The sequence below is a fragment of the Triticum aestivum genome, chromosome 5B (assembly GCF_018294505.1).
Source record: "Triticum aestivum cultivar Chinese Spring chromosome 5B, IWGSC CS RefSeq v2.1, whole genome shotgun sequence".
NCBI lineage: Eukaryota > Viridiplantae > Streptophyta > Magnoliopsida > Poales > Poaceae > Triticum > Triticum aestivum.
This window is the reverse complement of record NC_057807.1, coordinates 58,767,191-58,790,256: the sequence shown is the minus strand read 5'-3', so window position 1 is coordinate 58,790,256 and position 23,066 is coordinate 58,767,191. Positions and strand designations below refer to the sequence as shown.

Below are 23,066 nucleotides of genomic sequence, written 5' to 3'. Positions count from 1 at the left end.
GAATACCTTGCTGAAAACCGTATGCCATTTCCTTTTGCTCCTCGTCGGGTTTGACACTCTTACTTATCGAGAGGACTACAATTGATCCCCCATACTTGTGGGTCATCAATCACCCCTGCGTCCTCGCCCCAAAACATCGTCCACAGGGTTTGTGCATAGCCCTTTGTTTTTGTTCTAGTAATATCGTTGATGCTGGAGGCGCGTGTTGGTGACCATTTTGTTGAATTATTATCAGATCATATTACTTGGGGAATCGTGTTTGTGACTGTTTTATTGGATATTGCCTTTCGTTAGTTTTCTTGTCGTGGCAATTTCAATATATTGTTTTTGTTGTAGTAATATTGTTGATGATGGAGGAGTGTGTTGTTGATTATTTTGTTGAATTATTATCAGATCATATTACTTGGTGAATCGTGTTTGTGACTGTTTTATTGAATATTGGCATTTGTTAGTTTTCTTGTCGTGGCAACTTCAATATATGTAGACTTTATTATCTAGTAAGCATGTTGCATCATCGATCAAAATTGGTACAAGATAGTTAGGCAGTTCGGTCCAATTAAGGTACATTTCTTCTTGCATCACTAGCTAAATCACGGGATGCCACGTTTGCTTCTCTTAACCGTTTTGTTTGGAATGGATTATTATTTTCTTAGTTCTCTATGAACTTGTAGGGTTTAAAAAACCGTCGAGTTGTGGGCCGTCAGAACCTGTTTGGTCCCTTCTACTACAAAACAAGGGTTTGGCCTATTTTTTGAAACGAAAGAAGTGAAGAAACGAAGGACAACAAAACCACAGTTTCTCCAAGTTACATTATCTGCATTACTAGTGGAGAAAACCGTTGAAATTTTTTCATATAGTGTCAACACTGATTTCCTAGTCACTCTTACTTCTCTTTCGAAGTGAATCACACTCAACTTCTACGTCAGGACTATATATCATTATTTCTTTCCTAAGTGCCATGGATTACTCCACTAATATGTATAACGAATTCCCCTACTTATTTCATGCCAGCTGTAGAACTCAGAAAGACACAAACACTTTTCAAAATGCATTCTTCTAGATGGCTCTATGGTGAATATACCAACGATCAAAAATGGTGTGCGGGAAAGAAATTGTAGGTTGCTCCAAATTCATCTTTCAATAGGAACTATGGCTAAGGAGAAGCATTAGCATTGGCAACCACAAACTCTATGAGGTATGCATATCAACCCTTTAGTTCATCGATCCGTATTACACGTCCGTGTTTGATTCATGATGCATGAGACGAGGTCACATTATCCCGCTACATGAAAATCATTTTTTGCCTTGTGCTCACGCATACGCTGAGCATTTTCTATTAGCCACACGACGTATAAGGCTATAAGTTGTGTGTCTAGTATGTGACTCATAGCAAAACCATTCGGCTCGGCATACATCCACGTACGCTGTGACACACCAAAAAGACACGGGGCCTATACAAAGGGCTCGGTGTACATAGCACTACGCTGAGGTCATCACGGAACACACGGCGTACAATTGTGCCACATTGTGATGGTGGCTTACGTAAGTCGTGCGACACCCTCGAATGCCGTGTGCCTTCAACAGCACACGCACGGCGTAATTGCGGCCCGTTAGCCTTTGAGTGCAAGTGGTCGGTGGTTGTTCACACGCAGTGGCGGACCTAGAAAGTGTTTGGAGTGGGGGCAAACTAATTGAGTGGGGGCATATTCTACAGAAATTCAAAGAATTTAAGCATATTTTACAGAAAACACAAGCAAATATTACTAAACTTTCAAATTTTCAGTGGGTGCCTGGGCCCCCACTCACCATAACGTGGGTTCGCCCCTGTTCACACGTGGTTCCGGCGACGGGTGGTTGTTCGGATTCAGGTGATCATGTGGATTCAGCTGCATCCATTAATGGAGGCATAACACGTGGGTCGTCGTTCACCTACCTCGCGCAGCGCCCTCCCTCGCCTAAAAATTCATCCCCCAACCGCACGCGCTACTCCCCTCCCCTCTCCTTGACAGATCTAGTTGTCGCATGCAAGCGCCTGATCCACCACCAAAACCCGACATCAGCAACCTAGGGAAACCACCACGCACAGGCCGGCCGAGATGAGCAATCTTCTATTTATGCTTTTCCCTCCTAATAATTAAGTTTTGTATTATGTTAGTATGAATACTTTATATAGGCATTCAATAATGTTTACAAGGATTTGTACTTAAGATTTGCTTCATAGCTAGATAGATAGGTTTAATTTGATGTAGATAGATGCTAATGTTTACAATATTAATTGATAAAAAAGTGGTATGGATATGAATTGGATCTTTTTTCATACTAATAAAGTTTTCTCACATGCTAGTATATAAATATTTTATATAAGTATACAATAATCTTCACAATGATTTCTCTACTTTAGGTTTGCATACAATTTAATTCTATATATTTTTACAGATGGACGTTAGTAAGGGATGGAACGGGCTCATAGAGGCATTAGCGTTTGGCGATGCTGATCTTGTTGGAAATATGCCCTAGAGGCAATAATATTGTATTATTATATTTTCACATTCATAATTAAGTGTTTATATTTCATGCTATAATTGCTATGATCCTGGAATATGTGATTCAGTGGAAAACTCATATGGACATGTGAAATGATAAACGGATAAAGTAAAGGTTCCTAGTCTCGCCTCTAAGACTAGCTCAAGTGTTATTAGTGATCACGTTTTGCAAATCTTAGGATATCGTTAAGTGTAACGATAGTCCTAAAACAACACTGAGATTATGACGTTGGAAGAACGATCATATTGAATCGACCCAAACTTGTTTGTTATGAATTGACATAATATCGCCTATAATCAACTGTAATAACACGAAGTATTAACGTGTGATTTTGCTCGTTAGACCATGAGAGTATCACGGTCTTCTTACCATACAGTGGGCTTTGGGGTTGCTCAAACGTCACCTGTAACACGGTGATCATAACAACAACTTACAGGTTCATGAGAAAGTTTGACAAGTGACCGGGTAGCTCGAGAGTGGGATTTGATCCTCCGACGATGGAGAGGTATTATTAGGGCCCTCTCGGTGTGATGGCATCGATCATCGTCTAGCCAGACACTAGTGACTTCGTAACGGGATGCTGGAACAAAATAACGAGAAAGTAGAACGAAACTGGTAACAAGGATTTTGGTATAGTGAGCATGGTGATGACTCGGGAGGATACCGATGCATCTTGGGTTCACTTGAATATCATTCGTGTACTCACAGGGACCAATATGGACGTCCACGGTCCCGCTATCGGTCATTGGACAAACGATTTTGTCCATGTATGTGAGTTACCGAACCTACGGGGTCACAAGCTTAAGGCAATCACGATCTGTTGAGTGTTAGTAGGATGAGAGTCATGCAGATATATTTGTGGAATTATTTCATCAATATTCGGAATAGTTCCGAGAGGATCTGGAAGCGTTTCGGGGTCACATGAAGGGTTTCGGTGAGTATCGGGTAATACTGGGTATTACCGATAAATTATATATAGGTGGAGAAAGTTTCTGGAGATGTTTATATATATATATATATAATGGTCTTTAAATATTTAGGACATTTTATATTTAATTTAAATATCAACGGGCCTAAAAAGGCCAAGAGGTGGAAGGAAACTTGGGCCAAAAAGGCCCAAGTAGGAAAGTGCCTCCCTTCCCTAAGGAAGGGGACCGGCGCCCTAAGGAGGCTTTTCCTCCTTGGTGGCAACCATCCTCTTCCCCTCCAACCTATATATACTTGAGGTATTGGCCACAATTGTATAAACATGTTTTAGAACCTCCTCTCGTTCTTCTAGTTCTAGTTCTACTTGGTCCTAGTTGACTAATTAGATCTAGTCTAATCCTATTGTCCTCATAATTAAAAGGCCAATGTGGTTCTAATCTCCTCCCTCTAAGTCTCCGGTGATGATTAGCTCTGGACGGTGAAGCGCTGCCGGATCGTGAAGGTTGCACGCTTGCAACCAAGTAGAGAGGCCGTGTGAGAGGATCTAGAAGATGGGTCTAGAGGGGGAGGGTGATTAGACCCTTAACAAGCAAAAGTTGCAGTTTTTAAATTCTTCAAGCTAAGGTTGAGTTTAAGACAAGTTAAGGCACTCCCAATACATTTCAAGCAAGCATGACAAGAGTATATGCAGCGGAAAGAGTAAAGCATGCAACTTGCAAGAAAGTAAAGGGATGGGATTGGAGTTTGCAAACGCAATGGAGACACGGGGATTTTTGGCGTGGTTCTGATAGGTGGTGCTATCGTACGTCCACGTTGATGGAGACTTCAACCCACGAAGGGTAACGGCTGCGCGAGTCCATGGAGGGCTCCACCCACGAAGGTTCCATGAAGAAGCAACCTTGTCTATCCCACCATGGCCATCGCCCACGAAGGACTTGCCTCACTCGGCTAGATCTTCATGTAGTAGGCGATCCCTTGCCCTTACAACTTCTTGGTTCAACTCCACATCTTGACGAGGCTCCCAAGCGACACCTAACCAATCTAGGAGACACCACTCTCCAAAAGGTAATAGGTGGTGTGTTGATGATGAACTCCTTGCTCTTGTGCTTCAAATGATAGTCTCCCCAACACTGAACTCTCTCTCTCTCTCTCTGATTTAGCTATGGTGGAAAGATGATTTGAGTGGAAAGCAACTTGGGGCTAGAAATCAAGATTCTTGTGGTACGATTGGTATATCTTGATCTCAACACATGAGTAGGTTGTTCTCTCTCAGAAAATGTATGGTGGAAGTGTAGGAACGTTCTTATGGCTCTCTCACAAATGAAGAAGGGGGTGGATGGGTATATATCCAACCATTACACACATTTGACTCATCTCGGAGGGACCGAATGGTTAAACTCGGTGGCGCTGATTAGTTCAAAAATTTGAATGTTAGGAATCTTGGTGGGACCGACTAGAACAACTCAGTGGGACCGATGTGCTAGGGTTTAGGGCAAACCGCATCTCGGTGGCACCGATTGCATCAACTCGGTGAGACCGAAGTGAAGCAATAAGGCAACAGAGAGTTGGTCAAGCCATCTCGGTGAGACCGATTGCTATTTTGGTGAGACCAAAATAATTGCAGCATGCAACAAAGAGTTGGCAAGGCCATCTTGGTGAGACCGAGATCCGTATCGGTAAGACTGAATTGTTAGGGTTCTGGCTGTGGCTATGTCATATGAACTCGGTGGTTCAGGGTAGAAAGAATCGGTGGGGCCGAGTTGGAGTTTAGGGTTTTGACATATTTGGATGGAGAAAGTGGCTGAGGGTTTTGGAGCAATATCACTAAGCATTTGAGCAAGCAAGCCATTAAGCAACACCTCATCCCTTTTTAATAGTATTGGCTTTCCTATGGACTTAATATGATCTTGGATCACTAAAATAAAGATGAAGAGTCTTGAGCTTTTGCCAATATTTTTCCTTAGCATTTTGAAGGGGTTCCACATCCTCTCGTCCTTGCCACGCCATTGTTGGACTTGTGTGAAATACACTAGATGAAACTATTAGTCCAACAAGAGATATGTTGGCATTAATTACCAAAATCACCCAGGGAGTAGTTGTGCTTTCATCGTGCTTTCTGTCTTTGGTTCGAGGGATCGTTCATGGACGGTTTGAGGACTCCAAGTACGATCTACACCAACACGTTCTTTTTCCGCTGCAACTCGGTGACAATAATGATCGTGATCCCAAGCCTTTATGCATCTTCATATTTATCTTGGTTGATCGTAGGTGTGAATTATTTTTGTTCTCTACTATGTTTCCCAAGATGAAGGAGATCGCTTCCTGGTATGACTACAATAGAGGCATTAAAAGTGCACTACCCCGCCACTACGACCCTCGTCAGTAGCTAAGATGGGATGCAGCGAGCCCCTACTTTCTGGTTATGGGCTCCGAAGAGGCGTGCCATTCCCCAAGATCGTCTAGAGTGGCAACTAAAATTCACCTACCCGACATTCAACTATAGGAGCGCCGACAGCTACCAAATCTCGGTACGGGTGATTGTGCCACGTCCGGTCACATCGGGTCGGTACAGACGGCCCTCACCTTTTCCTTTGTCGATGCTGCGCCAATGGCAACCCTCCTTGGAGATGAGGGAAGAGCTAGGGTGGTATAAATAGAGGAGGGATGCAACCCAACAAGGGGGGCACTGTAACCAATCCATAGTAAACAAAGCAATATCATGCTAAGGTAGGAGTAGGGTATTACACCACAATCTGCTGAGTAGCTTCGGTGTAACTTGCTTTCTGTCGCCCATCCCCAGCGGTTGATGACTTATGGAACCTAACGCGTTTAGTCCCTGGCCGAAGTCACAAATGGTTGCTACATATAACCCAAATGCCAGGTTCTTAGACACCAACAACGTGTATTACTCGTTTTTTCCATTCATGTTTACGACCACTATTCATACGATTTTCATTGTATCCATGTGCGAGTAGCTCCCCTTGTTCCCAGGGATATGGATGAACTTTGGTATATATAGGGGATGAAATGTTAAATGAGGATATGAGTTTCTCTGTTGAATGTTTGGTTTAATATCCTTCACGAATGTTGTGAAGGTGCCCTACTCAACATTTCCGCCATAAGGCCACGAGGCATATTATTGTTGTTGTAAAGGTTAGGATGTCGAGGTAATTCGAGGTGACAGTAAAATCCTCAATTATGCGCCTTTGCAATTGATTAGGAAATAACATATAACACTTAGCGAGTCCGCATCCACGGACAAACCCGATGCGGGGAAACTATGCTAGTGGCGTGTGTGGTACAAAGTCTACCTTGAGTAGAACGTATTCTATACTCAGATCTGTCCAATCACAAACATCAGTGTGACTCAAGTGTCCAGCTATGACTATGCTACGACATATGTTGCGATAGACACATACCAATGGGAATTCCGGATTACCGAATGCTTTAATCCACTGCTAGTTCCGACCCTTTACTTGTTCCACTGCGCTCATTTACATTCTTTTGCGCCATTTACTTATAATCTGCACTCTACTAAAAATCATTATACTTCCGCCCTCACTTTGCTTTGAGTTTACAATTTAGTTGCAGGCACATTTTTGTAAGTCCCTACAAGGGACGATAGTCCAATTCCTTTGCTCCTTGTGGGATCAGTACTGTTGTTTATAAATGGCTACAACTAAATCTCGTGTACTTGCAAGCCATCGGTACCTATAAGATTTGGTCTTATTTTATTTGAAACTCATCAAGCAAAACAATGTCAGTATCTTCTGCGTTACCGATATTTGGGCAGCTGAAAATTTGGTGTATTAACCGCATCAAATAAATGTCCCAAGACAGCTGTATGATGATGAACAAAGGATTGGTATTCTAGCTGAATGCAGAGTTGGTTGTTCTCCAAAACGAACGATTCCTCAAATGCATAGTTGGACCAATAATAATTGGAAGACGCGGAAAATTCAGCATTACAAACAGAGAGAATGAAGCGCACGACAGGCTCCTTCGATCATAGGATTTCTAGAACTAAGGAGCAGGGGGAACACATGATCTTTTCTCTTTCTTGGCAAACAAATCAGCGATATTAGAAATTTTCATATATTATTATAACAACTTTAACATACAAGAAAAGCAACCATAAAGAAAGAACAAAGCACAACTCGCGAAGGAAGACAAATTTTTACTCTTATGTGTAGTAGTATAACCCGAAGAGACATCTCACACAAAATACTTGCTTGGTTCATGCTTCCACTTCTCCATGTTTCAATTGTACGAGATACGGACTTGAACCTCGCCGAGCTCCGTGCGGATTGCCCGAACACGTTGGGCCATGTCAAGAGGGAACTCGACATCGCCCTCGAAGGCGATGGTAGCCCCCTCGTTGCTCGGACGTGTCACCTTCAAGCTCACCTTAATCGTAAGAAATGGTTGTGGATTGATGGGCATCGTAACATTGTACCGCTGCATCTGCCGCAGGTGCACACTGCCATCGCCACCAGCGGAGGGGGTGAGCTGCACCTTCTCCTCCTCCGCATAGAAGAAGAGGAGCACGCTGTCGTCCTCGAAGATCCGGTTATGCAGGTTGATCTGACCGTACACGTCCATGGTGCGAGATGCATCATCGCCGCCACCAAAGAGGCGGATGCTGACTCGAACATTGACCTCCAGGCCTTCCCTCATCGTGACATATGACATGACGATGTGGCGGCCATAACGTGTCGTGATGAGGCGATCTTCGTGCTTGTCGTCCACCGTGTTACTTGGGCCAAAGCATAGATCGGCGGTGTCGTAAATGCCAGGCCTATCTCTGTCGGGGATCTTGATTCTCATGACGCCGCTGCCGAATCCCGAGATGGTCTGGAATGGCCCCGTGAGCACCAGATTGTCCTCGGGTCGAGGTTGTGGAGAGGTTCGCCTTCTTCCTGGTGGTAGACGTACTGGCCGCCGTTCTCGTCGGCGACGATGATGTCGCCGACGAAGGGGAAGCAGTATGGTTACACGGCCAGTAGCTCCACCGAGGGCCCGGGTCGGCAAAAACGTAGGGCTTCGAAAAAGTCGACCACGTCACCTTCACTGTAGGTTTTCTCAGGCGGCGGCGGCGGCGGCTTGCTGTCGTCGTCCATCATCGCCCTCGCAAAGAAGGATCCCCGCCGATTGCGGCGGTTGTTAACGGACAGTCCAAACCCTAGAGGAGATGCGGCGGCGCAGGATGTGTTGGAAGTAATCGAACTCGTCCGGTGGTGGTCGGTTGATTACTTTCCCAGTAGTATGCGTGTTTGATGCTAACTACTCCCTCCGTTCCGAATTACTTATCGCACGTATGGATGTATCTAGATGTATTTTAATTCTAGATACATCCATTTTAGCAACGAGTAATTTGGAACGGAGGGAGTATTAGCCAACTAGGTAAGGGGTCAATTTTGCCGTGTGAAAAGATTAGAAAAGCAAGTTTAGTCAGGTTTGGACTATGCCCTACATCTATGTCTATCGAGTCCGAATAGGTTTGGTCTATGTTAGCAATATGGCTGGGTAGTGTGTGTGTATATGCATGCACACCGGTGCTTGAGATCATTGTATCGGGGAGAAGAAAAGAGAAAAGCAATAGGGAGTACAAATAAGAGCACGAATAAGGGCCCTTGGCTACAAGTTATTCGTGTGCGCGTGTTCTTTCTTCTTTTTTTTTTTTTTTTTTGATGTGATCAATCTGTGGGCGGAATTCCAACACATATTTGATTTGTGGTGTTTTCTTCAATTACTTATATGAGAACTCGATTACCTATAACTTTTTAATCAAATACTTAAACAAGGGCCGACCTAGCTCAGTGGTAGAGCGCGTGGCTTTTAACCACGTGGCCGTGGGTTCGATCCCCACGGTCGGCGCCATTCCTTTTTTGTGTTTTGCCGTACTTTATTTTCTCCAAAAAGTGTCTACCAGACACACCACATCTCTTCTGCTTTCCCTTTTGTCCTTGCTGCATCTTAGCTTGTTTTTTATGTGTCTCTTAGGACAAAATATGTACTGCTAATCTGTCTGGACTCCGAAGGAAGGTCTTCAGCCTTGTTCTGGCCTCGTATGGATCTTGCATGATCCTTCTTTGTGCTGGTGACCTTCGTATCCAAGTGATGCAAATCTGGTGGTGGTGTTTGGTAGCTTTTGAGCTTGGTTCGGAGTTTGGAATTTGGTGGTTTGTAAAAGATCATTTGGTATCTTTATATGAAATCAATTGGGGGAGGCCTCTCTTTTGCTTAAAAAAAACACCACAGAAAAAACAGAGTAAATCAGCTGATCTCGCATTTGCTCCAAAAATAGAATTTTTGCATTTACCGAAGCAATTTCTCACATTGGAAATCAGCTATCTCACAATTCTCGTTTTTTTTGGTGTACAAAAAAACCATTTTAACCGTTTAAAAAAATAATACCATTTTAAACCTTTCAACACCCTTTTTTTTGCCAAAAAAAGGTTAAAATGGTAGTACACACAGGACAATGTGCCAGACAAGGATGAAGTCATTTTTCTACGATAAACAAGGAAGAAGACATCAGGATATCTCCAACGGCAACCTGTAAATTTTCTCCCGCATCCGCTCGCAGACACGGGTGCGGGAAGCCGCCATCTAACCGTAACCTGCAAATTTTCAGTCAGCCTCGCAAACAACGGTGATTATTGCAACACATTGACGTTATTGTGAGACCCGATGTCAAAGAAAGCGTGCCAAATCCAAATATCATGTGATGCAACTGCTTCAGTGATGGTGGGCTTCTTAACATGACCCTGATATTGTCTTTGTAAAGTCTTCGGCCAGTTCTTCCATTTCTAATGCACGCACTCAAAAGATCCAAGCAAACCTGGCCATCCTCTTGCTTTCGAGATTGCCAAGAGCCTCTCGGTGTCTGCGACAGTTGGTTCTCTTAGGTACTGAGGTCCAAACACCTCGACCACGATAGTTGCAAACCTGATCATGGCATCTCCACATGTGCTCTCAGACATCCGTAGGTACTCGTCTCACGAATTAGCGGTCGTGCCATGTACAAGCATCCGTAGTGTGGCCGTGCACTTATGGTAACCAGAGAAGCCAATCGTTCCCATGGCGCTCTTCTTCAAGACGAAGTAGTCATCATAGGACCGAACGCCATGGTACAAACGATTGAAGACAGTCTTGTGCATCCGAAAACACCGACGAAAATGGTCAGCAAAGAGTGCATCCGGGGCAAAGTAGTCGGTCATCGGTGTCAAATGGCCACGCGCCCTGTTGCGGTTGAGCACCCGATGACCCTTGATCGATCCCTTAAAATTGAGAACATGCTCCTCCGCACGCTCCACGTCTTCAAGGACCGCCTGCATCATCGCTGTCTCATCCGAGTAATCCTCCTCGTCGGACGAAGCGTCAGGCGACTCAACATAGCGCTCGTATATGTACTCCAAATTGGAGTCCATTGCTAAAAAGAAAAAAGGGAAACTGTTTTAGTTCCGACAATTAATCGAACAGTTGCCAGGCATGGTGAGTATAGCAGTAGCGAATATCTAGTGGGCGGGCGAAGGACATGGGCTGAACGGCGACGGAGGAGAAGCAGGGTGTAGCCCGGTTAGAACATTGGAGGTGACGGAGACTCGGAGTTTCAGCAGGGGTGTGACGTGGCGGCCGGGGTGGTGGAGCGGCGGTGAAGGCAAGAGAGAAATAAGGAAGGAGAAAAAATAAGAAGGATTGAGGCGAGGAGTCCGGGAAGAGTTTTGGATGGGCCTGAGGTGTCGAAGTCCTACGTGTCTGGTGTTCGGACTCCCGTAAAGTTCCCAACGCTTGTCTCCATTCGCGGGAAAAGTACGTCCAGACCGCGGCGCGGACCGATACAGACCCATGTTGAATGGCTTCCGCGATCTGAGCAGCATGGTCCGGATGGTTTATGGGTCCGCCTTGAAAATGCCCTTACAAGACAATGCCGCATCAACAAAACATGGCACCTACATGTTGCTAAAAAAATTACACTGTTTATTGACATCAATTTTTCTCCAAGATCCGCCGTGTGATGCCGTCATGTTTTCTTGAGCTAAGTATATACTAGTCCCTCCGTTCCTAAATATAAGGAGCTGTTCGGGACCCCTCCGCTCTGCAACTCCGCTGCGGAGCGGAGCGACATGCAACTATATTTCGGCAAGCTGCTAGCAGGGTACTCCGTAGCGAAGGAGCAGAGGATTGCCGAACACAGCCTAAGTCTTTGTAGAGATTCCACTATGGACTACATATAAAGCAAAATGAATGAATTTATACCCTAAAATGCATTTATACATATCCATATGTAGGAAGTAGTAGAATTCCAAATTAATGGACTTGTCTAATTTTCGCCAGAGAGCCGACCTAGCTCAGTGGTAGAGCGCGTGGCTTTTAACCACGTGGCCGTGGGTTCGATCCCCACGGTCGGCGTTCATTTTTTTTTGCGCTGCTAAACAAAATCTAACTAAAAAGGAAAATAAAGAAAACGCAGCTGATCTCACGGTTGCTCTCCAAAAATATTTTTTACCGATGAAATTTTATCATGTTCGAAACCAGCTGATCTCACAAATGCCGTTGCACGCACGCATAGGAGACACAATGAGGAGTTCGTCTTCTGTACAAATCTTATTTTTTTTCCGTATAATTTCATAATCCGCTCTGCAAAGTCCAATTTGATGTCTTCATCCCATCAGATAAATGCCAACGCGCTGTCCTCCAGGAAATGAATAATGCCACAATAATAGTAGTTGCAAGGCGTTGAAAAGTTAGATAGTACTGCGACACGATTGTGTCAAACAAGGAGCAAGACATCACAGGACAATGCGGCATGAAATCATCAGAGATCAACTGCTGATTCCTGACGCGGGAAAATTTTTACTATCTTTACATGCTACCAGTACAATTTACTATCTGTCACTGTTTGTTTATCTCTCCGTGGGGCAATATTACACAAGATCACCAAGAAAAGCAGGTGGAAAACTATGGCCTAGCAAAACTCATTTTTTGCCCTCAAGCAAAACACCCTTGGTAATGATGCCTGTATCCTCTAGTGTTGCCATTGTTTCGGCAGTGCGCCCTCTTGGTTTCTTACGAGAACATATGACGATGAATTCTCGGCGCGGCGAACCGATCTTTGGCGGCATCACCAGTTTTGCAGCTGCGAAGTGACGCTTTTCACCACGGGGTGATACTGCGTGTGCAAGTACCTCTTTGCATTGTCTGAACCGGGTTGGACGAGCCAATCATCGTATAATCTTTTCGCAATCGGGTTATCAAAGGGGTTGGATACTGATACCTGGTTCACAAAGTCTGAAGTCAGTGGCAGCATATAATGACTGGCATCAAGTAAAAAGTTCTTGTGGCGATGGCAGCAAGATTCTATGGTAAGTGATAATTATAAAGTACTCCCTCCGTCCCATAATATAAGAGCGTTTTTTACAAAAAACGCTCTTATATTATGGGACGGAGGGACTAGGAACCAACTCGAGTTTATTGTTTTCCACTTCACTAAGGGGAATATACAATGTCGGCAAACTGGAGCAGGATAATAAGACAATCAATGGTTAGTGAGTTCAGATATTACGCACAGCTTCCCAAAACTACAATGAGAAGGTGTGATAGGTACTAAGAGAACTTGCTGTATAGCATGCTTCTTTTCTTGTCTTCTTAAATGGTCAAAAGTACTGTATCAGTAGCATGCTGGGCCTAAATTGGGGACAACCTACGGCCTAAGCTGCAGAAGTATAGCAGAGAACTTGGATATAAAACTTGAATGGGTCACAAGGGATATAGAATTAAATATCGCAAACACCCTAACAAACCAACATGAAAAGTAGTGAGCATGCTAGAACTTACATCTTGCGTGTACACACTCTCTAGTTGTTGGATGAGATCCTTGGGAGATTGGCCTTTAGCAGGTTTTATTTGGCCTCCCCCATTCAGACAACCTGCACGGCAATAATCAGTGTATAGTAGAGGGTATCTAGATCCTAAATCTCAGAAAGAAGTTACTAAAAGCGACCGTGCAACACAGTGTCATAAATGAAATACCTGAAGGGCAAGCCATAACCTCAATAAACTGGTATTCACATTTTCCCATCTTAACCTTCCTAACAATGTTCTGTAGGTTTCTGAACCCGTAACAAAGGGCAAACTTCAAAACAGGACTGCCCTCCACCTGTTAGCATAAACATGTTATATACACAATGATGCAAAGGCCACAGCAAGAGTGGATTTCGAGGTCAATTGGGGATGGATGGGGGCCATGAATTACCTCCAGCGTAACTTCACGGAAATCTGAATTTCGCAAGATTTTGAAATCAAGTGGGCCTTCTATTTCCCTATTAAAGAGCGCACGTGCTGCATAACGAAAGATGGTTTCCGCATAACCACCCGAGCCACCAGAAACCCCATATAGATGACCATCATCATCAACATTTGTTAATCTATGTTGCAATGAAAGTACACGTGAATTCTCAGAAGAGATGAAGCATAAATGTAACCATATAAAATTAGTTTTATCTTTCTTTTTCTCGACAGTTGATTAGATCAAACCATCGCTAAATTCTAAATAGTAGTACTAGTTGAAGAGAACATATAAATATATATTTCTGTATTGGATTTCGTTCAAATTTTATCCAGAGGGACGGAACATCGAGCATACAAGGAGCTTACAATCTGTCCAAAGGAGATTCCTCCATTGTCTTGAAATCAACAGATTTGGACTGCAAAACCATGAAAGTGATATAAGTGTGGAGTTTTTGAAGACATACAAGCAACTGCAGGAAATAAATTAGTAACCTGTATCAAGTCCAACACTTCACCAGTTGTCAATACCGAGTCCACCTCTGTAACTTCCTTTTCTTCCACTGAGAAAACAAAGTCGCCCCGGACAGCTTCAAGTTTTTTATCATAACAGGGCATCACAGTAACATGATATACATCATACGGCCTACACAATACGTTCAAGTATGATTACAAACAAAAATATCACAAAATGATAGTTCATAATCAGAGTGGTTTTTATTTGAAATAATCATCTAATTCAGCAAATGGAGATATTACATTGCAAAGACCAGGAAAAACCTAATGTCACAAACACTTGATCACAAGAAAACGTCAAAAATCGTATATGTCTCTCAAGATATTTTGGACTGGTCACCAGAAAATTGCATATCCAGATTTTTCATGAAATATACTTGCAAGATCTTATACTTATACAAGACAAAACTTTGTGAAGTAAAAAGGGAGTCCAATTTTGGACAAAAGGAAGTACTAAATTCCTCATGTCTGATCAAAGATCTGAAATAACATCTTTAGATCTAGAACTAGGGCAAATTACTCACTTGAGACCAAGTTTTTCAACCATGTGATGCTTGATAGCTGCACCAATCACTTGTTGGGGACTCTTTACAGATGAGATGTAGGGCAAGATATATGAACCAAGAGTCTTTTCAGCATAGCATATCCAGCCTGTAAGGAGGAAGAGATTCACAAATATTTATAGAAGGTATGTAAATAACTAACTAACCAGCAAGGGAATATCAGTAGTACATAGGAAACTGCATAGTAGCAAAAGTGATGCATATTTCGTGTAAATGTTTTTACCTGGACATGCAGATGAAAGCACAGGAAGACTGGTTCCAACTTCTTTGTCGCTAGACAATTGACTCAGCTTATAGCGTGAAATAAATTCATTGCATGCTTCAATTAGGGCCAGATCTCGACTACTACTTGTATCATACACTGCCTTCACGCCCATCGACTTGAACAGAGCAGTTAGTTTTCGGAAAACCTGAAGATAAGAAAAATTGCATTATGTGTTTGTTATCATTATTTACAGAGCACTTGTCATTCAGCTAAAGCAGAAAGACACTAATTAGGGAAAACATTACAAAACACCGTTTATGGTGACAATTTTGATTATGTAGTGGTCAAGTGAAGCACAGACAAATACCTGTGACTGAGAAAGACCAAAGAATGCAGCTAATGATGCTCTTGACTGGGGAGATACAGATACGATGACGGTTTTGCCGGAGTTGGTGCGAGTAACGAAGTCATCCAAGCTTTGCTTCTCAAGCATAACTGTCTCTGCTGATGTTATGCAACCACTATGAGATCAAAGGAAGCCGTCAGCATTATTTACATTTGGGCAGGTCACTACTTTTACAGTTGAGGCGAGGGCTACAAAATTGGTAATAACCTGCAAGCCAAACAGTCCTTGAGAGAAATCTTGACCGATTCTTCTGGAGGTTTTGTACTCACCACAACTTGCTTTTTTTTAATCTGTAAAATGGAACTGTCAGGAATATATGGGAATTGCATGTGGAAGGGAAATGGGTTAGGTGAGGTGCAACAAAGATGAATTTATGAAGTTCTGTTTGTGCTAATGAAAAGTCAATTTATTAGTTTAGTTGTGCAGAAATGCATCTACGACTTCCACAGTGGTTTGATCAAGTTGTCAAATTGCAGACAGATCGTTCCGGTAAATGAGATACAAAAGTAACTTCTCCTTAAAGGACAGATTAAGTTAACACAAGTGTGGCGCCTGTTACTAAGCTCACAGAAAGTTGTAAAAGGAGGAAAATCATAAGCACCAGGAGTTCATCAAGTGAAGCACCTGCTACAATGCACATATGGTTTATTGCCCAGCTGTTGATTATGAAGAAGTGATGTTATTGGACATTGTTATATAATGCAACAAGCTGGGAGAAACCAATGATCTCATTGAGCATCGTTGTACACTTTGCCTTCCGTTCTGTTTGTGCTTAATAGCTGATGCTGAACTTTGAGCTTGGTTCAAACGACCTTGCTGTGAAGTAAAATGAAATACCATGTCTCTGGTGTTGAACTCAAGACCTAATTCGATTGAATCCCCTTCAGGCTGGAAGGGATTTGAACTGGAATTCCAATTCCCCAAATCGGTTCCTAAGATAACCAAACAACAGGACAGAAAGCTCAAACCCGCTCACCAGTCCTCATCCTTTCTACTCTTATTATCAATACTGCATCACCGTCCGAAAGCAAAAATGGAGTATATATAATGCGCGAACTCAGACCGCGTGCTCTGCAGCTGCAGGGGGATGGCACGGGGCGGCTACGAAGAGCAGGGCGGGCCAAATCTCCAGCCCCAGAACCAAATACTAGGGCAAAAGACAAGGAAAAATTTGGGGAGAAGGGGGGGCAGGGCAGAGTACCGGGAGGCGGCTGGCGGCGGAGTTCTTGTTGAGGGAGACGACGCAGTCCTGCGAGGGGGCGATGAAGTCGTTGAGGTCCGACGCCTGCAGCGCCGGCGAGAACCTGCTGGAAGACATCACCGGCCGGCGACGGACCGATCCGCCTACTTGCTCGGAGGAGGATTTCTTCTTGGCCTCCTGTGGAGTGAGGCCGAGCCGAGCGAGCAGTCGGCAATGTCAGGCCCCCTTTGTTTGGGCTACAGATTCCTGAGAATCACTTTGCTATGGATTCCTGAGAATCAGCTGTGGCTCTGGATTCCTAAGAATCAGAATCTGGTTGTTTGTTTGCCCTGCTGTTTGTCAGCTTTAGCAGTTGTGGGTGTTGTGAAATGTCAGTAACGCCCTCGACTGCTGACTGTGATGTTTATATGCAGATCAAAGCACAAGTTATATGTTTTGACTTGATAAAGTGAGAACTAGCACAAAAACACAATATATAGAATATATTTATGGAGAAATGACATGATGGTATGAATATATCATCCGACACAAACATAGAAAAAGTAACATCCAAAAGAAGAATCAACCCTCGTAGTCTTCCATACGAAATATATCATCCATATATGGACCAACCATCAGTCTTACATACGTGCACATATCATCCAAAATATGTACCAAACATCATAGTCTTACATACGTACACATATCATCCAAAATATGCACTAATCATCATAGTCTCATCAAATAATATGTGAAACTATACTTGATCCGCCATCAATCCATCAGCAATTTACAGAACATTCAGCATGGAATCAAGGCCTATTACTAATCTGAACAATTACTAACCTATTACTAAATCTGAACAATTACATTTTTTGGGACTGAACAATTACCTGTTCTCCTCACAGGAAGGAGATGGGGCAGAGCTGGTGCAGTCAGGGAGGACGTGGAGACGGGGGGCAAGGGGAACCTCCGGCGTGGTGCAGCTGGAGCTCCGGCGTGGTGCGTGGGCCGGCGACGTGGCTGGCCAAGGGGCCGGCGACGTGGCTGGCCAAGGGGCCGGCGACAGGGCGGCTACGGGGCCGGCGACGAGGCGGGGGAGGGTCGGCGACGGGGCGGGGGCGGGGGAGAGACGGGGCCGGCGACGGGGCTTGCGAAGGTGGCGGCGGGCGAACCCTAGAGAGCCATCGACGGGGCTGTTCGGTGTGGATGAGATGCGAACTGACGAAGGAAGGACTCGTCCATGGAGAAGTTGAGCTGGGGGAGGCGGTGGCATTTCCATTGTAATAACGGGGAGAAGTTGGCCCATATTTGAAAGGGAATCAGCAAAATCGCAGATTCCAGCTTCCGCCGCTGTCCAGTGCAATTTGCAGAATCGATTCTGGGCAGCTGGCCTACGAATCTGCCTGTTTGTTTGTGAATCCGATTTTGACTAGGCTAGAATCCGGGAATCACAATCTGTTAGCCCAAACAAAGGCCACCTTAGTGTTCTTCGGGATGTGGTTGCAAAACCGGTTAATCCAGGTCAATGACCCAGCAATGAAGCTCTTTATTTTCAAGTCAGATAACAATTTTATTCTAACCCAAGTATATTTGGGAGCTCTCTGATGAGTACCAGAGGTAGTGGCTTCAGGTCCCAGTGACTACGGTTGAAAACTTGAAATCATAAATGAAATTGAAATTCTCATCATCTCTCAGCATTCAATTCCCTCTCCAGACAAAACAAAGTTGGCTGTTGCTGCTACTAGTTGTCAGGCAGCAAGCTTATCTTAATAGCTAAGAAAAACTACCAGACCAGGCCTATACTACTATGCTACAGGACACAAGGATTATGCTAACAAGATTCAAAACAATTAGGTATTTCACATCTCACAGTACACGGTGAATATGCCTACTTCTCAATTCTCGCAGCTTTAGACGGATCTTGAACAATCATCCTGTGTATGTTCCTCGGAGCATAACATAGCATGGTCTGGAAAAAACAAAGTATTTCTAGATAGCTCATAAATTCTTTGGAGTAACTTTTCCACGCCAATCTAACATTATCACTAATGCATGCCACAGAAAACAACAAAAACCTCCATCTCAAAGCTTTGATCAAGGAAAAAAGTTGGTGCGTCATATGTTACATTTAGGCCTAGTTTGGCAGTGCAGTTTTTAAAATACCATAGTATTTCAAAACTTCGGTATTGCAATGCATGTGCAATGAATACTACGGTTTTTAAAAAACTGCAATTTTCGCAGTTTTAGGGAAACTACCCGATATGTTTGGCTGGTGTTGTTTTAGTGTAGTATTGACCTATAGTAACACAGCTTAATCGAACTTCCTATGCCTACCGAGCTACACGACCAGATCAATCAGTGTGTGCTAACGACCACCCGGCAGCATGCAACGCTGTATGACCTTTTGATCTCTGAGCTAGGAAGTTGGAGACTTGATCGGCCGTAGCTAATTACAAAGAATAGGGATCAGAATCCTGTTTAACTAGTGTGGTGCATGCCATGGAGAGGAATGAATCAATACTACAAAAGGATACTGCCGTGTGGCTAGTTATGCTTACAGACCAAGCTGCACGGTAGTCAATGAGCGGATGACATGAGCGAGTTTTTTCCTCGGGTTGAGAAAAAAGAGGTCCGGACCTCTTTTTTTAGTACTAAAAAAAACACAGTATCAAGAATACCACTGTTTATGAAGCTACAGTTTTTGGTATAGCCAAACACCTCTAAGTATTCAAAACTACAGTTTTTGGAAAAACTGTGGTATTCTAGTAATACTTTGAAAATATTTTGCATCCAAACATGGCCTTATTATACAATGGACAATATTTCTATGGTGTACACCTCAACAGCAGCAGTGGGACAGTAGGGGGCATGTGTCGGCCTAGTGGGAACCAGGGTACCACGGGCCACCTGCCTACGGCCCAGGAGGGGTCGCTTGGCCCAACTCATGAGGCGGCCCACCAACGGGCGCCGCGAGCCGAGAGCCTCGCGAGGGCTCCGCCTCGCGAGGGGCTTTCCCCAGCGGAGGACTTCACCATTTCAACCACCACCACGGGCTGCCTCGCGAGGCCGCCCCCGCGCGGGGCGCCCCCCTCTTGAGGCTTCCTGAAGAGCCGTGCGAGGCGGGAGCCGCCCGTCACGTGGGTGACGTCGACAAAGCAGACACCAGCCTACGCGGTCGGGGCAGTTTCCCCTTTGGTGCTAAGGGAACAGAAGTGCCTACCTGCCCCCAAAGCAAGTCCCATGGGTTTCCCCTTTGGTGATAGAAGACCAAGACAGTGGCGCGGCAGGACAGAGGTCATCGTGGAGCCCTGGCGCGTCATGGATAACACCTTTTGCAGGCGAAGACCACCTTTCATCAGAGAAGAACCGGCGCCTGTCCCCTTTTGAATTGCCGCGCTGTTGTGGCCCTTCCCGCTCATATTTTCAGGGAAGAGGCCCAAGGCGCCGATATAAGGGATAGGGCGGCCACCGTAGAGAGGATGGGTTCCTCACCTCCTACTCAAACCCTAGCGCCCTCGAGCTCCGGCTCATCTTGTAGCTCCAAGAGTTCTTCCCACAAGCAAAATACAACCAAGCAGGAGTAGGGTATTACACCGCAAGGTGGCCCGAACCTGGGTAAATCCCCGTGTCTTCGCCATGCCTAGCTCGTAGCCTCGTACATGCAAAGCCAGGCCCCTAGAGCTCGAACTAGGGTTTTGGTGGATTTCTCGTAGCTCGGAATCAATCCCCCGACATTTGACGCACTAGGTAGGGGGCTTGGTTTTTGCGACTCAAGCTTCAGCTCCGCCATGGCCAACGACCGCGCACGCCGCGCCCAGCGCCGCGCCAACCGCGTCCAGACGGAGCCCATCGTCGCCCCTCGCATCCTTTGCGCTCGTGCCGCCAACATGGGCGCGGAGCCGGAGGCGGAGACCTCCTCTGAGCATCCCTCGGTCGGGCAGCACCGGCAACAGCCACCGCTGGCCCGCACGGCCACGGCGACCTCGCTTGCCCACCGCAAACAACTGGCCCTACAGGCTGTGCTCCTCATGGCGCATGAGCTATTGCGCTACCGCCCCACCAACAATGGCTACGATGCCCGGCTCGCCCGCATCACCGAGCTCATCAACGTCTTCGACGACGCCCCGACGCCATCTCACTCCCTGCCGCCTCCGCCATCTCGTGATGCACGAGCGCGCCACCTCCACCTCCTTCGCGCCATGACAGCGCGCCACGCCACCGACGGGAGCACTCGCCTGAGCCCTCCCATGGCTCCTCTCCGCCGCACGATGACGGCACGACCTGCCAAATCATCCAGCGCGCGTGCCCGGATGTACGGGTGCTCCTCGAAAAGCAGCGCGAGCACCAGAACCGCACCATCCAAGAGGTCACGGCCGCCAGGCACCAGAACCGCGCCACCCTCGCCGGCAGTGTCGACTCCACCGTCGGGGGCTACATGGCCTCCACACGTGAGCTCCGCGGCGTGGTGTGGTCCGCGAAGTTCAAGCCGGAGCTGCCTCCCCGCTTCGATGGCACCGCCAACCCCGTGGAGTTCCTGTCGCTCTACCCCTTGAGCATCTAGGTCGCCGAGGAGGACGACAAGGTCATGGCGAACTGGTTTCCCATGGCCCTCAAGGACGCGACGCGCACGTGGCTGATGAACCTCCCTGAGGGCTCCATCTCCTCGTGGAGGACCTGTGCCAGCAGTTTGTTGCTAACTTCAAGGGCACGTCTGACCGCCCTCTCGCGCTCAGCAATCTGCGTGTCATCCATCAACGCCCTGACGAGCCCCTCCGCAAGTACATGCAGCGCTTCAGACAAGTGTGCAATAGGATCCCGCGGGCCTCCAACACCGCGGTCATCGCGGCCTTCTCCGCGGGCGTCACGGATGTCAGGATGCTTGAGAAGCTCGCCATCCACGACGAGCTCGACACCGTGGTCGAGATTTTCAACCTCGCCCACAAGTGTGCCAAGACTGAGGAAGGCCGCCTCTTCGCCCACAACGACCCCGACACCGGTCTTGGCATCACCAAGCCCAAGGGCAAGGACACCAAACGCAAGGGCCATGTCGTGCTTGTGGCAGAGCCCGAGCGGAAGCGCGGCCGTGACCGCGGCGAGGCCCAGAAGGACGACAGTCCCTTCTGCGCCTATCACAATTCACAACATGCACTCCCACGCCACTAAAGACTGCCATGAGCTCAAGCTGCTTCGTGACGAGCGGCAGGAGAAGTGCGGCGACCGCAACGACCGCGGCTCGGGCTGCAGCGACAGCCGCAAGGGAGGACGCTGGAAGGACCGTGACAACAACAACAGCAACTCTCGCCAGGGCTGGCAGGACCACTCTCGGCAAGTCAGCCCTCACGAGGCCACCCTCAGCAGGCCAACGCGGCCCTGCCGCGCGCCAACTGAAACATCGGCAATGACAACCTGCTTGAAGAGGATGCCGAGGGCAACCAAGAGCAACGCGCGCTGGCCTGCATCCTTGGCGGGGCTCAGGCCCCCCCTTCCAACCGCCACTTCAAGCAGTTCTCTCGCGAGGTGAATGCGGCCCTCCCGGGGCCTTCAGACGCCAAGCCCCTCAAGTGGTCACAGTACGAGATTTACTTCGACCACACCGATCATCCCAAGTCCACGAAGTCCGTGGGCACCATCCCTCTGCTGTGCACGCCCACCATCAACAATGTGGCGGTCACCAAGACACTCATTGACGGTGGCGCCGGCCTCAACATGATCTCTGTGGACACCTTCGAGCTGCTCCAGTTGCCCTATGAGCGCTTGATGCCCACAAGGCCTTTCTCCGGTGTAACTGATGGCTCCACGACGCCCCTCGGGTAGGAGCGCCTCGCCGTCACCTTCGCCTGCCACAAGAACTACCACACCGAGCTCATCAACTTCGATGTGGCGCACATTGGCCTGCCCTACAATGCCATCTTGGGCTACCCCGCGCTCGCCAAGTTCATGGTTGTGACCCACCACACCTACAACATTGTCAAGATGTTGGGCTACAGCGGGACCATCACCATCTGCTGCGATGAGAAGGACACGATGCGCACCTTCGAGCATGCCTACAAGGCCGCCGCCGCCACGTACCCGTCAGACGAAGACGAGGCGGGACCTGATACGTCCATTTTGCATCATGCTTTTATATCAATATTTATTGCATTATGGGTTGTTATTACACATTATATCTCATTAATTATGGCTATTCTCTCTTATTTTACAAGGTTTACCATGAAGAGGGGGAATGCCGGCAGCTGGAATTCTGGCTGGAAAAGGAGCAAACATTGGGAACCTATTCTGCACAGCTCCAAAAGTCCCGAAACTCCACAAAACAACTTTTTAGAATTATTAAGAATTTCTGAGCGGAAGAAATAGGCCAGGGGGGCCACACCCTGTCCAGGAGACAGGGGGCGCCCCCCCTATAGGGCGCGCCCCTATCTCCTGGGCCCCCTA

At 46.4% G+C, this 23,066-nt stretch overlaps 1 protein-coding gene, 2 non-coding genes and 1 pseudogene across 4 annotated transcripts; 3 read left to right on the top strand and 1 right to left on the bottom strand.

Annotated features, from left to right (window-relative positions):
- The window catches only part of LOC123114631 (uncharacterized), a 56,193-nt pseudogene that overhangs the window by 21,081 nt on the left and 12,046 nt on the right, over window positions 1-23,066 (top strand).
- Window positions 9,277-9,348, top strand: TRNAK-UUU (transfer RNA lysine (anticodon UUU)). Its single transcript has one exon. It is a non-coding gene; the product is annotated as a tRNA-Lys (tRNA).
- TRNAK-UUU (transfer RNA lysine (anticodon UUU)) lies at window positions 11,815-11,886 on the top strand. Its single transcript has one exon. It is a non-coding gene; the product is annotated as a tRNA-Lys (tRNA).
- Window positions 12,285-17,773, bottom strand: LOC123110396 (protein NAR1). 2 transcript variants are annotated; one of them, XM_044530893.1, is made up of 12 exons: window positions 17,525-17,773; window positions 16,653-17,046; window positions 15,659-15,741; window positions 15,413-15,566; window positions 15,064-15,250; window positions 14,802-14,928; window positions 14,257-14,407; window positions 14,131-14,180; window positions 13,730-13,901; window positions 13,507-13,633; window positions 13,312-13,403; window positions 12,285-12,751 (listed from the first exon to the last, which is right to left on the bottom strand). In XM_044530893.1, exons 2-12 carry the CDS (start codon window positions 16,767-16,769, stop codon window positions 12,599-12,601), a joined length of 1,413 nt encoding a protein of 470 aa, XP_044386828.1. In that variant the 5' UTR covers window positions 16,770-17,046; window positions 17,525-17,773; the 3' UTR covers window positions 12,285-12,598. The 2 variants fall into 2 exon arrangements, with proteins under 2 accessions (XP_044386828.1, XP_044386829.1); XM_044530894.1 differs by having other exon boundaries at window positions 16,653-16,995.

Excerpts from the sequence above, each read along its gene's own strand:
- LOC123110396 (XM_044530893.1), bottom strand. The coding sequence starts at position 16,769 with ATGTCTTCCAGCAGGTTCTCGCCGGCGCTGCAGGCGTCGGACCTCAAC. Across the intron at positions 14,408-14,801 it reads GTTGAAAAACTTGGTCTCAA|GCCGTATGATGTATATCATG; the intron begins GTGAGTAATTTG and ends CGTATTGTGTAG. Across the intron at positions 13,902-14,130 it reads GAATCTCCTTTGGACAGATT|ATTAACAAATGTTGATGATG; the intron begins GTAAGCTCCTTG and ends ATTGCAACATAG.